At 32.0% G+C, this 17,784-nt stretch overlaps 1 protein-coding gene across 1 annotated transcript in view; it reads right to left on the bottom strand.

Annotated features, from left to right (window-relative positions):
• Positions 1-2,339: 2,339 nt before the first annotated feature.
• Positions 2,340-17,784, bottom strand: part of LOC145668214 (neuroendocrine convertase 1-like) — a 165,049-nt gene continuing 149,604 nt past the window's right edge. Inside the window, exons 9-12 of the mRNA XM_081735868.1 lie at positions 16,022-16,122; positions 10,104-10,322; positions 7,376-7,521; positions 2,340-2,877 (exon numbers count right to left, since the gene is read on the bottom strand). Of these exons, the coding sequence (XP_081591994.1) occupies positions 2,675-2,877; positions 7,376-7,521; positions 10,104-10,322; positions 16,022-16,122 (669 nt within the window). The 3' untranslated portion in view covers positions 2,340-2,674. The remainder of the gene's footprint in view (positions 2,878-7,375; positions 7,522-10,103; positions 10,323-16,021; positions 16,123-17,784) is intronic.

The raw sequence follows: 17,784 nt of genomic DNA, 5'->3' as shown, positions 1-17,784 counted from the left end.
ATGTTTTTGATATATTTTCCGTTAAGTATTAATTTTGTTTGTTTCCAATTTTTGCATTGTGCCGTCCGGTTACGGGTATGTTGCCACTCTTTTTAAAAAAATCTCATAAATTATGAAAAATACTGTTTATAAATAAATTTTAAAACGTTTTCAAGTTTCAAAAAAAAAAAAAAATGAAACAATTAAAAATATACTACAATATTAACGCATAGCTGTTTCTATTCAACGTGACACGGTCCGTCCGTTGGCACTTTACCACGTTGAAAAGAACTGGATGAGGTATTTATTGTCTAATAAGAATAGAAATTTAATTTAATTTCACGTCTTTTGAAAAGTTGTGGTAACAGAGTGCAGAGTATTTATTATATGCATTTCTTATATTGTTTCTATGTGCTCATCATAAATCCTGTTTTATATTAATTTAATGTTATGAAGATATTTCTGCTAGCTAACGTTTGATGAAGATAAGTTATTGAAACTACTAGACATATTTTAATGCTAATAAATTAGTGTATACTCTGGTCAGAAAAGTATTGATTATTTGTGCAGTATTTTATCAAAATGTTGATTATGGTGGTTGGTTTTCTTAGGTTAATGGTAATATTGGAATTTAAAAAGAGTACTAACGGGAAGATGATTATAAATCATTAATTGATATTAGAATAGGGTAAGTGCATATGGGAAGGATATGTCTGCCGGCTTTAATCATGAAATTTGGCGAGGGAAAAGAACATGAAAACATTTTTCTAAGATTGATTTTCCTGCTATTTATTATCAGGAGTAGCCGAATGGGATATTTCTTCATTATTTCATTTGTTTACCAGCGAGGGTACTTCAGCACTGGCACTGAAGAAAGAGTTAACAAAAATCCGAAACTATTTATGACTATTGATAATTGCTGAATGCTTTAAGCAAGGACTTTTTTTAAACAGTTAATATACATCTCGTCTTTTTCTTAGTAATTATTTACAAGAGAATTAATGAATCTTTTCTTCATAACTAACTTAACTTTAATTCATTTCTAGCTAGCAACCTGGGAAGATAATGGATGACCACATGACCGAAAATTCATAAGTGCACATATACATACACACCAAAACTTCCCATACACCTGTAGATTTATTTATTCTGAAACTGCATACAACTCTGCACTACGACGACATTTAAATAGATAAATTCTAGTCAGCTATATTCAATCTTTCATGTTACTATTTAAGTATTATTATTATTATTATTATTATTATTATTATTATTATTATTATTATTATTATTATTATTTTATCATCTCTTAGATTTGTTAGATATTCTAGTGTAAACAGCGTTCAGCTAAATCTGAAATTATGTTCGTAAATAAATAAACAAAAGAACAAGATTTTTAGGAAAATGACCCAAAAATGGATCAAAAGATTGCGATCTTGGCCAATAATTAGTTTTTGAATCAGGGGCCACAAAATTTTTGAACGGCCCCTAAATCAAGTTTTCGTATTTTCTACGCAATAATCACATCGTACTGAGTTAAGTGATAGTTTGGGTTTGGCTATACTGTATGTAGTTCTCCGGATATAACGTGTACAAAAAATTATTGATTGAAAAAATATATTGGATCTTGGATCAGGGGCCACAAAATTTTTGAACGGCCCCTAAATCGAGTTTTCGTATTTTCTACGGAATAAGCACATCATACTGAGTTAAATGATAGATTGGGTTTGGCTACACTGTGTGTAGTTCTCCAAATATAAGGCGTACAAGAAAATTTTTGATTGAAATATGTTGAATCTTTTGATCCATAAATGAAAAGAAAATAAGAACAGACCTGGGAACAAGAGGCCAATGTTGAATATAAGTGAATTTTGATGTGATTTAGTCTTTTTCTTTTTAACTGACATAAGCACAAAATCTTTTATCATCATTTATTTAATTTATTTTACAAGATATACCTGAATATCTACAATCTTTGGCAGACTCAAAATTCAGGATGTTATTCAATTATTACAATACATAATAATAGAAATTTAAAGCTAACAATGTTAAAGTTGTTGTAGCACGTCACTAGGAGAAATAAAAAGAAAAATAAACAAACACTACATAACTTCATAAAACAAATGTAAAATATTTTAAATTTTCAAGAACCATGATAATTCAATAGTTTCATTAATTTCATCTCAAAGACGGCAGTAAAACTAGCAAAGTTCTTCACTATTTTTACCTATGAATACACAATTATTTTAATTTATACGGATAGATGGTGTAGGTCATATTGGATTTTCGTTATGTGTATCAAATTACTATCTTGGATATCTCAGTTAGAGCTACAATTTTGTACAAAAAAAAAAAAAAAAAAAAGAGTCTATCGAAACTCCAATTGAAAAGGATCTACGGGTCAATTTAACCCATGTTATGCGTTCTAAGGTTAAAAACAAATACAGAAACTCTTCCAAATCCTAGTGCGACGTTCAACTTCCGAAGTAATCTTCCTTCGTTAAAGAAAAAAAATCAAACCATGGAGTGCAATCTACAATCACTGAAGACCTCTTTCAAAGCGAAGAAAACACATTTAAGCTTCTTTATATAGAATTATATTTCATTCAAGTCAGGTAACTAATTAAGAAGGACAATTTTCCACTGAAACAAACACAATTCAAAAAGATAAAAATGCTTCTCTCTGATAATGGTGTCATAATTTATTTCCAGAAAATCCAAATAACGTTAATCTTACAAAATTAATGACTCCTGAAGCGGATGAATCATTACTGATGACAACTTTCCATGTACCTTGAGGATTCTCTCCCCAAAAGTGAACGGACATGAAGTCCCACATTGTAAATCCACTTTTACCTTTGTCCTTCTTCCTGCGGGTAAGTATTTGGGAAACTGTGCCTATAAAGAAAGAAATTTAAAGTGAACATGATAATATATATTTTGTTAGATATCTAATCAAAATCAAAATGAAATACTGAATATGTCAAGTATATTCAGCATAAATAGTCTTTCCAGCAAGGTTCATATAATAGACAATAGTGATGCTTAAGATTGAAACTATGACTTACACATTTTTATTTTTTTATTTTATTTATTTATTTATTTATTTATTTTTTTTTTTAATGTTTACATACCACCGAAATTTCGTAAGCATAGCATGTCATTAACCAATAAAATAGTATAAAGGAAAGACAAAATCGTAACCAGTGAGTTCACCTTACATATTTGTAAAATGGCATACAGAACATTTGTTGAAAAAGTAATTGATGTGTTTTGATGTATTAATATTCGAGGGAGGTTCAGAAACTAAGGTTACAAATCGATATTTCTGGAGTTTCGTCTGTTATAGAGAAATGGGGAATGTGCGGTAATTTTAATACATGGAGTTGGCAACTGTGCAGTGTTTCAGCCACCTGCCACCTACGGCGCTAGTTGCATGTAAACACAAATGGCGACTTATTTGGAAAACTGCTCTCGCGAAGAAGTCCCCTTAGTTATTCGATTTCTGTGGGCGAAATATGTAACCGCGACTGAAATTCACCCGCTACTGGTAGAGATTTACGGAGAAACTGTTTCACCTTCTCGTCAGCATGTTGCAGCACGTCACCGACGAGGAGTCAAGGGGCTGACCCAGCAGAACATCAACAGATTTGAACACAGCTCGCGTGGAGAAGCTGATACAGGACCTTGCAGACTTTCTCCTGTTCCCGTATTTGAAGGAGCGTCTAGGAGGCCGTTGCTTCGCTTCAGACGAGGAGATGAAACACTTCTTGACAACATAACTGAATACACAAAGACTTTTTTTTTTCTTTACCAGAAGGGAATCTTCAAAGTCATCCCACGATGCGACAAGTGCGTCAACCGATATGGGAGTACGTCGAAAAATAACCTAATGTATGTACTATCTGTTGGCCCTATTGGTTGTATGAAGTAATATATACACGTTTTACTGCAGGCTTTGTAACTTTACTTTCTGTTCATTCCTCGTATATAATATATATATATTAAAGTAATAAGTGCAGTACTTGATTTAATTGCGTCTATAATAGTTTTCCCCAACTGTTTCAGGCACTCATTCTGTGGCCTTTTTCAACAGGTAAATGACTTACATGAAGATTCAAAAATCACTTTTCCTGAAAGCTTTCTAAAAGTTGAAATATTCATCTCTTGAGAGCTCCTCCGTGGCTAAGCGGTTAGCGTAGGCGCCTTTGGCGTGGGAGACCCGGGTTCGATTCCCGGCGGGAGCTCATGTGGTTCTGATTCCACGTTAATCAGTAGGTCCACGTCTCACATAGCCTCGCTGCTGAAAGGGACGCTAAACTAAAATCAACTCAACTCAACTCATTCATCTCTTGATAACTGGTTGCTATTGAAGAAAAATTGCTATAGACGTTCATAATTAAACCAAGAAAATGCTACACATTACTTTCTTTAAAAAAATAATGTGGTAAGTAACACTAGAGGTATTGTAAGTGTAATCTCATATAATGGCAAGGAAAAAAATCAGATCCAGATAGTCTATATACGAGAGCAATTCGAATAAAACCTTTCGTTTATGCTTGTGCGAGAAATGGCTGCAGTTCACTCATTCGCTCGCTATAACAATTGAGAATAAACGCTTCAATAGAAAAATCCGTTAGATGCGAAGTGTGTGCGGTAATACGATTTCTGAGTGCGAAAAAACTTCTGACAGCAGCGAGTCATAGAGAATTGTGTGATGTTTATAGACCAAACGTGATGAGTGAAGATGTCGTACGTGAATGGTGTCGCATGTTTAAAGATGGATGAACTGACGTGCACGATGCAACAAGAAGTGGGCGCCCATCTGTAGTCAGTAATGAACTCGTGCAGGAAATTTACAAAACTGTCAATTTGGCGCCGAGCAACTACTATCCCTTCAGGCACATGAAACAGTGGCTTGCGTCGCACCGCTTCGACAATGACAATGTGCTTCACAATGCTGTTAGCGCGTGGTTTCATTACCAGGCGAGAGATTTCTGTGCAGAAGAAATTTCAAACCTTGTAAAACGTTATGACAAGTGCCTCAATTTAAATGGTGAATATGTTGAAACGTAATGTAATGTATTTTTCTAATGTGCATAATATAAGTTCTGTATCTGCGTGACCCCAATATATAAATCTGGACTTAAAGACCATGTATCCTCCTATAGGCCAATATCTCTTCTTTCTGTAATATCAATTATTTGCGAAAAAATAATCAAAGACAGGCTACTTAATTTCACCTCACCTTACATCCACAGTTCTCAGCACGGCTTTCTATCGAGACGCTCAAGTCTCACAAACCTAAGTACTCTTATTTCCTGTGCATTCAAATGTATGAATAACAATACTCAATTAGATGTTATCTACTTTGATCTCTCGAAGGCCTTTGATTCTGTCAGTCACATTCATCTTCATAAACTCTTCAATAGATTTAATGTACATGGCAAATTTCTCTCTTTAATCACCACTACTTGAAGGACCGTAAACAGAGAGTCGTTCTTTTAGGGGCGACTTCTAACCCCCAACCCGTAATCTCAGGGGTGCCTCAGGAAGTGTACTTGGGCCTCTGCTATTTGTCCTGTTTATGGGTGATCTCTACACGCACTCTACACGCACAAATTTTCTGGGGCATACTGCAAGCAGATATGTTATGCTCTGCAAGAATACGTTGATTTTTTTGTCGATAATTGCGGAAAGAAAGTAAGGAATTACTATGCAAGTTTTTGCTTCTTTGGGACTTGCACCGATTTGCGTGATTGATTAAACCACTTTTGTAAGGTATGCTACTTATAACTTTTCTATTTGATGTTAAAACTGTATTTCGTCATTGAGATAATTTAAACGATCATAAATTAATAATGCCCTACGAAAGAAATTCTTCCAAATATTGACCTTATACAGTGATGGATAAGCTTACTGTTGATGTATGTAAGTAGTGCCTGCAGTGGGCTTTCGATATATTTTAGATCAGGTGTTTATCATGCTCAATGTACATGTGACTCTTCATATATAGGTCAAACCGAAAGCAATATTAACACCCGGTTTAAAGAAAACATTAGACAATCAAAAAAGTCACAGGAAGAGGGTATGTCTACATTGCCACTTCACCTAAAACAACATACAGTATAAAGCAGATTAATGTGCTAGGTTCAGTATAATAATAATAAATAAATAAATAAAATAAAAAAATGAAAAAAAAAATCATTCATTATTCACAAATATCAGCCGGCTTTAAATCTGGATTTTGGAAATATTGATAAAATCTGGTTACCTACTTTTGATGTACGGTATATTTTGGATCTGACAATAGTAACGTAACACGGACACTGCGCTTCCTTCAACTCTAGTCTTTCTTTCGCTCATTGTGCTCTGCTCGTGGTTTGTAGTACCCATCTCTCACGTTATATTTATTTGGCGTATGTATTCCTTTTCCATACCATATTTCTCTCATAAATTTTTGTCCTTGTTAGCTTACCATAAGGACGGAACTACCTTGTTGTTCCAACACATTTGGAGAACGTTTAATTTCCCTAGGGGAGAATTTATCGGTAACGAATTTTTTGTTACTGTTGAATTTGTATCTCACTATACGATACGTAACATGTTAAACTGAATCATTTAGTGCAACACATGTGATTTCCAAACCAAATAAATTTTGCCTAGTATGTTTTCGTAGATAATATGTTACACAATATATTGTAATTGAAAACCTAATATTCCATTCTCTAATGGAGAAATTCATCAAGACGCAAAACCAAAACTACATGCTAAACATAAGTGCCATTAAATTAAAAATTAGGATATTCATTGGTGAAGAAATCAGTAGATAAAAAAAAATGTTAAATTAAATTTAAAAAGAAAACGGATATGGTGAAAATATTTCATTACTCTTTGTCCCGAACTGAAAACTAACCAAAAAAAAAATAGTATTTTTAAAAATAAGTTTTGTATTTTGTAAATAAAAGGAAAATGCTAAACAAAGCCGTTTTCTCTCTTTGCATACACGTACTTTGAGTACAGGCTTGATTTCTTTATCACAAACACTTTAAAGTTTGAAACAAGATACACGACTTTTCTAAAAGTTTTATTTTTAAGTTTTATTTTATTTAGACTTCCTGTATATTTTTGCTTTCTTGTAACTAAGCACATAAAAAAAAATACTATCTATTTCAATATCGGCTTTTTTGTAATAGTTACAATTAATTTTACCTGAAAAATGGAGAGTGCCGCAAACTTTATATTATCCTCCCTAAAGACTTTTGATTTTAGCACTTATCTAGTTATTCACTGACAGTAGAGTTGAACAATAATTCGGATCAGAAAAGCAAAGTATTATTATTCATACGAGTTTCTGATTGGAGCTGTTTATGTATTAGAATCCCATGTTTCTTACCTGCTGGTGAAATGATATACATTTCTAAATCACATCTGCGTTCATGAGCCATATCCACCGTTGCTATAACGTGTTCTAGAGAAGTAATTGAGCTAATTTCGGGAACTTCAACGATAATTTCCGTGGTATTGGATGCTGAGACAAATCTGTAAAAAATGGAAGATATTTTTAATTGAAGAGATTATATAGTAAAATTCCGCCGTTTGACTCAAAACATGTGTTTGTGAGTCTGTCTGTCTTGTGTACGATTTAAAAAAAAAATCATCCTATTGTTATACAACTTGACACTTTTTAGGTTTCACAATTAGACATATTGTGTAAGGTTAAAATCGATCAAAATAAGATGATAAAAGGAGAATACATATTGTAAGGATCCCCACATCACGACCAAAGCACATGTCAACACAACACGTGCTATTGATTGTAAACAGCCTAGCAGACAAGAAGCCAACACGAAAGACACCGAAGAACGCTGAAAGAAGACGGACCTCACGGAAGGACCCGAAGAGGACAGATAAAAGCCCGACCACCGAGGGATCCAGCATCAGTCGACCAACTGATCAAATAACCTACACCAGCCCTGAGGTCGCACTGGACTAGGGATTCTTACTACAACCAAGCCTCGCGAAGCTGCCTTGGGCTGAGGGGGCTATCCTTCAAGACTCACCAGAACCAGCAGGTGCCTTGGAGACTGCCTTGAGAGAAGGGGCACCGTGCAAAACACCTATTCTCCTCTTACTTGGACATTAACGAGATAGACACTATTTTAGTCTCTGTAATCAGAGACATCTGTATTTAACAAAGTTTATAATAAATTGGAGAAGGGGATAAATCTCGGCCCATTATTGACTACCAAATCATTACAATATACAAGAATGCAAATTGCAAACAGTGATAATAGTCACAATTGTAAACAAAAGAAAATGCTTTTAATACTCTTTGCAAGGAATATTATTATGTACGGATTAATAAAACAACATTAAAAACGAAACAAATGAATAGAGATAGTCCTCAACTTACGTAACGTAAATAGATCATTCTGGAACGCTTTGCGTAAGTCTATTTTTTTATCGTAACTTAAGGTTTGTCGCAAACGCATGAAAATAATATGAAAAATTCTCAAAATACTATTTAATAATACTACAATCCAAAAAAATCAATTACCTAATATGCTTGTTCAAAAATTAGAATAACACCACTGGGTATAACGTACATTAGCAACAATTAATAACAGTTCAACAATAGTTAATTACCTAATTAGTTCATGCCTCACTCACTAGATGGCTCTCAAAGTAAAAACTATAATTTAGTACTACTTCTTACTTCAGATGTAAGTACCGTTCGTAACTTTTACTTACATCAGAAATTTATTACGGAAGTATAAATTTACGTAACTCGCTGACTATCTTAGTAGTAAAATTTGTCTACGCAGTAATTAGTACTTAAAAAGTAGTAGTGCCAGGTGTACATCATGTAAAGAAGTTTGGTTTGTATGAGGTAATATTTTCTCAATTAATATTGAAACCGGAAATTTTGGTAGATTTCTACCACTTCCTGTTTTAATAGAGATATAAGAGTGGAGATGAAATATATGCCTGGGGCTGTTAATCGATTGTAAAAGACTTCTTCCAGTTTTTACTCAATACCGATCAACGTTAAAACCGGAAGTGGTTGATTTTTGCCACTTCTAGTTTGATTAGAAGATTAAGAGAAAAGATGGTATCTATTTTATCGATTCGAACGTTAAATCGATTCCAAGAAAACCACTTCTCCTATCTCTTACCGTTTTTGCTCTCTGTAGATCGAGATTGAAACCGGAAGTTGTAGTGGATGTTTATGACTTCCTGTTTTATTAGAGACATAAAGAGTATATGAAATGTATTCTCAAGAATCTTAGTCGATTGCAGGAAACCACTTTTCCGTATCTATTACAGTTTTTGCTCTATAATGATAAGAACGTTAAAACCGGAAATGGTTGATTTCTATCACGTTCAGTATCACTTCTACCAACGAACTCGATTCTTAAATTTTGACCCTCAACATAATGGCCAAATTAATGGTAATCCATCAAGTTGCTCTACGAGATTTTGATCTCCCGGACCTACGGACACACGAACAGACAGGGTAAATATATGAAGGACTTTTGGGAAGCCAAACGCCTTAGAAATACTATTTGAAATAGTACTTTCCCCATTCTGAAGAAATAGTCTTCAAAGAAATTATGACTTCATAGTCATAGACGGCAAACTGAGCAAGATTAACTTCACCAAACTTTTGGACATTATTAAATATTCGTTAAAAAAATTTATTCTTCTTCATTCACATCGCAACATTAAATTCTACCATTTGATTATTTGCCATTGAAGCAATCTTTATCATGTGAGTAGTCGACCATCTATCACAATTTAAGCTAAAATTCATTGTGATTAAAGGCAATCGATAATTTTGCCTGAAATATCGATGAGAATTTGAAGCAAAAATATTGACATAATAGGAACACTCAAAGTTATTAATTATTTTATATTTGATATGCAGTTTTTGCGTTCAATTAATGACCATAAATGATTTTCTGTTTTCTAGCTTTTCAGGTCAAAAATATCTAAGCTTTAATGTTATTTTGACATATTTAGGTATTCTACAATAGTAAGAACAAGTGAACCTCATACTAAATCTATCACCATTAGTGGGAACGTTCAAACAAATTAAAGTTCTTAAGTTAAATACTCACCTAGGTAGTCCAGGTATTAGAACTGATTTCTCCTTAACTTCGGGTACATTCTTCCATGAAAGAGCAACATCTATCATTCGTGCTGCATTCAGAGCTCCAAAGCCATACATTAAGTGATAATGTAGTCCAGCGCCATTTTGGTCCCAACCAGATTCGTTATTCGTTTTCTGCGCTGTATGAACAACAATATGTTGGACGTCCCGCCACGTCAAATTAGGGCTGCAATTTACCAGAAACAAATAGAAAATAATTTGCTTTTTGTTCAGCAATGTCATGAATATAATATTTTAAACAATTAAACCAAATTCTAATCTTGAGCTTACAATTATCTTATATAAACAGGTACAATAAGAATAACAATAAGCTTGATTGTGAAGATTTCTTACGTTTTATTTGAGATGACTGTTATCTGAGAAACAAAGGCAAATAAACACACTGAGGAAAGCTTGACCCAGTCATTTAACGATCATAAATCAAAAATATGAAGTTCATAAAGTGGCCAGCAAGGATGTTGATATGGTCGTTTTATATACGTAACCCGGAAAACAGAAACAAAAAATAAAAAGCAGAATATATAATGGACGCCAATTGAACATTCGTTCGATCCAGAATTATTAAAATTGGAGTTTATTTGATGTCCGTATCTTCTTCGTATAGAGAGAACATTGTTTGAATTTTGTGAAATGTACGAGTAGCTATTGAAGAACAGAAATAAGTAACCGAGGATGATGAAGAATTTGCAATATTATGGGATAGGTTCGAGAAAGCTCTTAGCAAGATCGTTATTGGAAAGTATGAGAAAAGAATATTACTGATAATACAACTATCTGGATTGCATTCGTAATGGTTTAGATAATACGAAAAGCCGTGCCGATGTATTCTTAGATTTAACTAAAGCATTTGAGCTTGTTTCACATCATTCTGTCCTTGAAAAATTAAATAATTTTGTTGTAAGGGAAATTGTGAACAAATGGTTTCAGAGCTCTTTAGAAAGTAGAAGTCACGCTGTGATAATTGACCATACCGGTCACAGGATGCAAGCATTAATTGTACTTATGATGTAAAATCAGTAAAACGCGGAGTGCCGCACGGTTCTATTCTAGAACCAATTCTCTTTCGCATAGGTTATGTTTATTATTTTTATACACGATCTTCCAGCTTATACAGAAACTGCAAAACCAACAATGTTTGCTGATGGTACCAGTTTAGTTATTACTAAATACTCGATAGGAAAATGCAAGGTTACATCAGACAAACAATAGAAGAATTAAACTAGTTTTCGAAACGTAAACATGAATGATCCAGTCATACACATTAAGAACAAAAGTATCAAAAATGTCAGTGAAACTCAATTTCTAGGATAAACGATAAACTAGCGTGAAATAAGCATACCAATACACTGCAAAATACATTTTGTAAAGTACACTATACTTTAAAAGTTTGTTTAACCTATCAACACTTAAGATAATTTATCATAGTCAGTTTGAAATTCTACTTACATAAGAGATAGTGCACTGGGAAAATGTAACGCAAAGGAAGATACTATTTAAAGTTCAAAAAAGAATACGACCAATGAAAGGTACCAAATGAATAATTTTATGTAAAAGAATGTTCAGAGAGCTTAAAAATCTCCCACTACGTTGTTTTGACATATTACGAATAACAATCTTCGTAAATAAATATCTCAAACCGACTCTTAAGGGGCCAGACTACTAAATATTTTTCAAAAGCTAATGATTTTTCTTTTGCCCGTTTTTCTTAAGTGGAAAGAGATAATAAAATGTAACTTACCACAATAATAGATAATGTTATTCTACATCCTAAAATACGAATCTAAAGAATAATCAGTGTTGCCATCCATAGAAATTACAGTGTGACCAGAATTGGAATTACCGAAAAATCTAGCTTAAGGCAATCGCTAGAAAAATAAACTCAACGATAATTCATGATTTATCATGTTGTCTATGTTCCTTGTTAACTACTTTTTAATTAATATTTGTGTTTATTTTGCAATAACTTACATAAATTATTACAAAATAAATAAATTATTACAAAATACAAATATTGTTTAAAAAGTAATTAACAAGAAACCAAGACAACATGATAAGTAATCAATTACCGTTGAGTTTATTTTTCTAGCGATTGCCTTAACCTAGATTTTTGGGTCGCTGTAATTTCATGGGTGCCAACACTGATTATTCTTTTGATTCGTATTTTCGGGCGTAGAATAACATTATCTACTATTGTGGTAAGTTACATTTTATTATCTCTTTCCACTTACGAAAAACGGGCAAAAGAAAAATTATTAGCTTTTGAAAAATATTTAGTAGTCTGGCCCCTTAAATGCAATAGTGGCATACATAGCTACAAAACTAGAAATAAAAGATACTTTGCTGTTTCTATATACAATACAACATTCTACCAGAAATATCTTAATTATATAAGAATAATAATTTACAAGTTACTTAACAATATAAGACACTCAAAATCACATAAAATTTTAAAAGAAAATCTAACAAATGGCCTACTATAACATTGTTTTTATTCTGTTTCTGAATTTTTGGAACATTCCCAAAATAGAAACTTGTAAAGCTAACAACCAATGATGGGCTAGAAATTATGAAGTTAATATAGTAAAATTAAGACAGTATATAATATAATGAGTAAATTAATATAAGTAATAATACGTATTAGTACTATGAAATTTAGGTGTGTGTACACCAGACTTTATATTTATAATGTAGTATATATAAAACCATCTAAACATATTTTACGTGCATTCACTGAATTGTGCTGTAGTAACAATGAGGTTCATATAGAAATATCTTTGTTACTTTACATAGAACTATTAAAAAAATATAATGGCACATTCTATACCCATGTACAAATATATAATACTATGGTCTCTTGAACGTAAAATAAATAAATATATCAATTGAATTAATTAAGAAGTTTATTGTTTTAGTTTCGGTAATTCTAATTTCATAAAACAGAGTCTCTAAATGTTGTAAATTATCTTAAAAGATTGTGTAAATATAAACATTTTTGCAAATCTATGTTATCACAAACATGTTGCAACGGACAGCGTTATGTAAATTATGTAAAACACAAAGCGCTGACATGGCGCTCAATTTTAAGAAGAAATGGTTAACTAAGTTTCCTTCAGAGTACGATTTTGACCCGAATTTTGAGAAAACAAGCTGTAATGTAAGCATTTTTGTTGTTGTATAAATACTTCAGTCTATTTTGTCACAGTTAGGTGAAGTCGGAAAACGAAAGTCAACTTTAGAGTAAAAGTTGGTTAAAGCTAGAGTTGACATCCAAAATAACATTTTTAAGTAACAACGTTTATAATCACAATCTTTAGTACATCGCAGTCAGTTATTTGAAAATGTCGTATTCATGAAGATACTCAAATAATTGTTATTAGTAAATACTTCAAAAATTTTGCTCAGTAAAACTTCTTAAAAAATTGGTTGTCATTGTCATCTACGTTTCAGGTATGATCGAGCTTACCTTTCCTCTTTTACATTGAAAATTGCCATATACTTTGATTTACATATCTTGACATTTTGCTACACGAACATACACTTATACACATCAAATATGATATAAAATACATGTTAAGTACCACTTTAATGGTGTCTCTCATTCACACTTACGGTTCTGTTTTGCCGACTTAAAACAGTAGCGGAAAATTCCTTAAAGTACCTCAAAAGCACTCATAGGAGCGTTTATCAAACAGTAGCAAGATAGGTAATTTAAAATATAACTTGAGCTAATGAAAACAATCGGGTTTTACTGTTAAGTGCTATATTCGTAATAAAGCTACATTCCAAACTCATTTTTAAAAGAGTACCAACCCAGGTTAACAATATGTTGTACGTATGTTTAATATTTTTTAACACGAATAAAACCTTTTATGTATGTAAACGACTCTAATTCGGCATAAATATTTACTTATTTCTTGAAATGTTCACCAAAATAGTCTGTGAAAAATAGAAACTAAAGAAAAGTAAAAACAAGGAGGGGCAAATGAAATAAAATTTTAAAATAATGAAACATTAATAAAAAACAAACTAGCAATTGTTTCTAGTTATTATTTTTATTATTATTATGTACCTTAGATTTTATACTTACTAATACTCGAACGCTTATTTCTTGTTTAGTTCATATGTGTAATTTCATTTCACGTTATTTCTCAAATTAAAGATCTCTAAAAGGAGAGTAGTTTGAATCATTAAATTTTGCGCCCCTTCCGTAAGGTTCTAGAACAGTGTTTGTAGGATCCCTTAAGAAAATTTTCCTTAAGTGACTCAAAATTTTTCCATAGTTTGTTGTGTCCAATTCCTATGACAGAAGTTATGTGATAAGATAAATTTAGCTATGTTAAAGGAAGTGCCAACCACATTTGTTTTATTCACTTGATTTTTGCTTTTATTTTATTTTATTTTATTTTATTTTATTTTATTTTATTTATTTTATTTTATTTTATTTTATTTTATTTTATTTTATTTTTTATTTTATTTTATTTTATTTTATTTTATTTTATTATTTTATTTTATTTTATTTTATTTTATTTTATTTTATTTTATTATTTTATTTTATTTTTTTACTTTTTCCTGTACTTCTTTTCCACACAAAATACAAATACACCCAGCCAACAATGGTTCAAATTATGTCACTTTAAACAAATACACACAGATTATTGCTATTGTATTGGTTAATTTCTGAAAAACAAAGGAAAAGTTTTAGCATTTATATTGGTTAATTAGTCAGCTCGAGAATTTCTCTGGATTTTTATGTTTTTATGGAAAAATCCCCACGAAATTTCCCTAAATTAGAAAAATTTCTCTTAAGTTTGAAACAATATCGCACACCTACTAGAAGACTGTTACAAGTCAAAATTACACATTTGTAGGAATATGACTTTTAAAGTTTATTATTCTATCAAAGTCACTCCCTGGAATACTGGTATTTTTGCCATCTAGGGGTTAATTTTGTTTAGTTACGTTTACGCAAAAATACTTCCAGGTAGAGCTCGCTTCTCGCTCTCTATTCTCTTTTGAACAATGATAACTCAAAATTTCCATTTTTTTTAATTAACACTCATCCACCGGGTGTGCGATATTAGTTAAGAAAAACAATATAAAGATTAGTTTAAAGGTACAAGTTTTACCGATATATGTTACTACAGTCTTCGTATCTCTCTAGTGTATTTTTCATCTTTCTCGAAAATTCACAATTTTTCCTACAAATTTCAACTTACAGACTTCAAATTTTTAGAGAAGGAACTTCATAACCCATCGAAGGCAACAATCCGTGTAGATGTTTTATTTAGAATTTTTTTTATTGTTGAAATGGCTTGATTGTTGGAATGGATATCCAAACCTTTAACAATGGAACTGTTTCAACAATGAAGAAAATTTTAAATGAAATATCGGCACGGATTGTTGCCTTTGAGAGGTTATGAAGTTCCTTCTCTAAAAATTTGAAGTCTGTAGGTTGAGATTTGTAAGAGGAATTGCAAACTTTCGTGAAAGGTTTTAAAAAACCATTAGAGAGATACGAAGACTGTAGTGACATCTATCGCCAAAACTTATCTCTTTAAATCATCCTGAAAGAAAAAATGAAAACTAAATGTGATGATCAAAAGTGAGAGCACCAGAATATTTCATCATCAGTTTCGTTTTGTTTTATTATTATTATTATTATTATTATTATTATTATTATTATTATTGAATATTACAGATTACCAATCCTAATATTCAGACCCAGATATCAGCCTTCCCAGAAATGTCACGAATTCTATTCTTGCAAAGATAGGTAAGTAATGAAAAGCTCTGATTGCTATATTTGAATTAACCTTTGAATGCAGGCATATGATAAAACTCTGTGAAAGTATATAGGTTACACACTTAGCTTCGAGGACAAGAGCTATAATACCAGCAGCCATAGGAGCAGCTGCTGACGTTCCTTCAAAAGATTCACGGCAATTTCCATTTAATTCTGGAACTATCTGCAATAATAATAATAATAAAAACTATAAGTAATCACACAATGGTGAAAATGACACACACTTTAAAACCAAGATCATTTACTTATGAGAAATGTGTGTCACGAAGGCAATAATAAATTGACGGCATTGGAATACAAGTTATTGATATAAAGTTAGTGCTCTCGTTAGATTACATTAATTATTCGTACTGTGTAACGAAATAAAATATTCATGAACGGAGTTAGGAATTGTTTGCTGGGGGGAAGGGCGACCTCATTTTTGACCATTTGCTTTTCTCATTTTTGGCCTTTTTGGCCATCTTATAGGGAGCATTTTTATTTTTTGTCAAAAAGTTGGAACAATGCCCTCCATAGCTCTGCTCATAAGTGTAGAAGTATCAAATCGTGTCAACTTTTCTAATCCTTCTGTCTTAAAGTTTTTTATACAACAGAGTGTAATAGTCAATAATCTGTGAAGAATGTGGAAGAATTAAATAGTGAATAATCTGTGGAGAATGTGGTATAGCAAATAGTCTGTGAAGAGTGAGACTACTGTCAATAGTCTGTGATGGGCACGAGGATGGCCGGCTTTGACATAAGTCAAGAGTTCGTGTGAGCAAGAATGAAGTTGGAATATGCAAGTGGGCTTGTTAGAAGTACTGTGAAGAATATTATTTAGTAGCATAGGGATAAAAATTAGTAAAGTATTTTTGGAGTTTGTTTGCATGTAAAGAGTACCTTAGTTTGGAAGTAGTTATTTTTAATAGTAAAAGTAATAGCTGTATAGCACAGAGAATACAGAATTGAAAGAAATTTGAAATTAAAATTGCGCTACCGCCTCTATAACCCATAAACTACTTGTCAATTGCACAAAAGATTAGGTGAAAAGTTGGACGCTGGTTTTATGACCAAAGTTATAACTATACATTAATATTGGGCATATTTTCATCTTAAAGTACATATGTCTTCATAAAGTGTCCGGTGAAGGCAAGGATACTTTGCCAAAATTGTAACACACGTTACTATTAATTATAGATATTGCTTTTCTTTGTTTCTGTCTTTCTTTCTTCACCTTCTTGCGGGTATTACTTCGTCACTACCTTGAGAATTACTACTTTTGACATGACTATCGCTGTTCCCTCTTTTATGTTCCAAATAGATTAAATAATTCTTAGGATCATAGTAGGATATAAACACCACACTTCACTTTCAAACCATTGAGGAACGAGAATATTCAATGATTTTCAGTTTAAAATTTTGACCTTACTTGATCTTAATGGGACGTAAAACTCAAAAGATTTCATTTCATTTTTTTTTTTTTTAAATCTTAATGAAATTTAGAAATTCCCTTAAGTAGCCCACCAAAATCTTTTTCAGTAAATGATTAATGAATATACAATCGGAAATGCATTGGAATGTTACAAAAAGTTTATAATATTCTCTTTCAAAAATACCTAGATTAATCAAGTTGTCATAGTTGGAATTTACCACAACTGAAGGAACTGTGCTTTTAATAACTATCGAAAGTTCACCTTGCAATAGCGTACATTTTATCAATATTGTACCAAAGAAGACAAACTATGTCAAGAAGGAAATGATATGAAGATTATTGAAAACACAAGCAACATAGTTTTTGATAGTCCATAAGACGTTCACCATTTATCATGTCAACCTAAGTAAGCAC

The sequence above is a fragment of the Thermobia domestica genome, chromosome 1, assembly GCF_964235325.1.
Source record: "Thermobia domestica chromosome 1, izTheDome1.hap1.1, whole genome shotgun sequence".
Lineage (NCBI taxonomy): Eukaryota > Metazoa > Arthropoda > Insecta > Zygentoma > Lepismatidae > Thermobia > Thermobia domestica.
The sequence above is the reverse complement of the archived record's forward strand: the minus strand, read 5'-3'. Positions and strand labels throughout refer to the sequence as shown.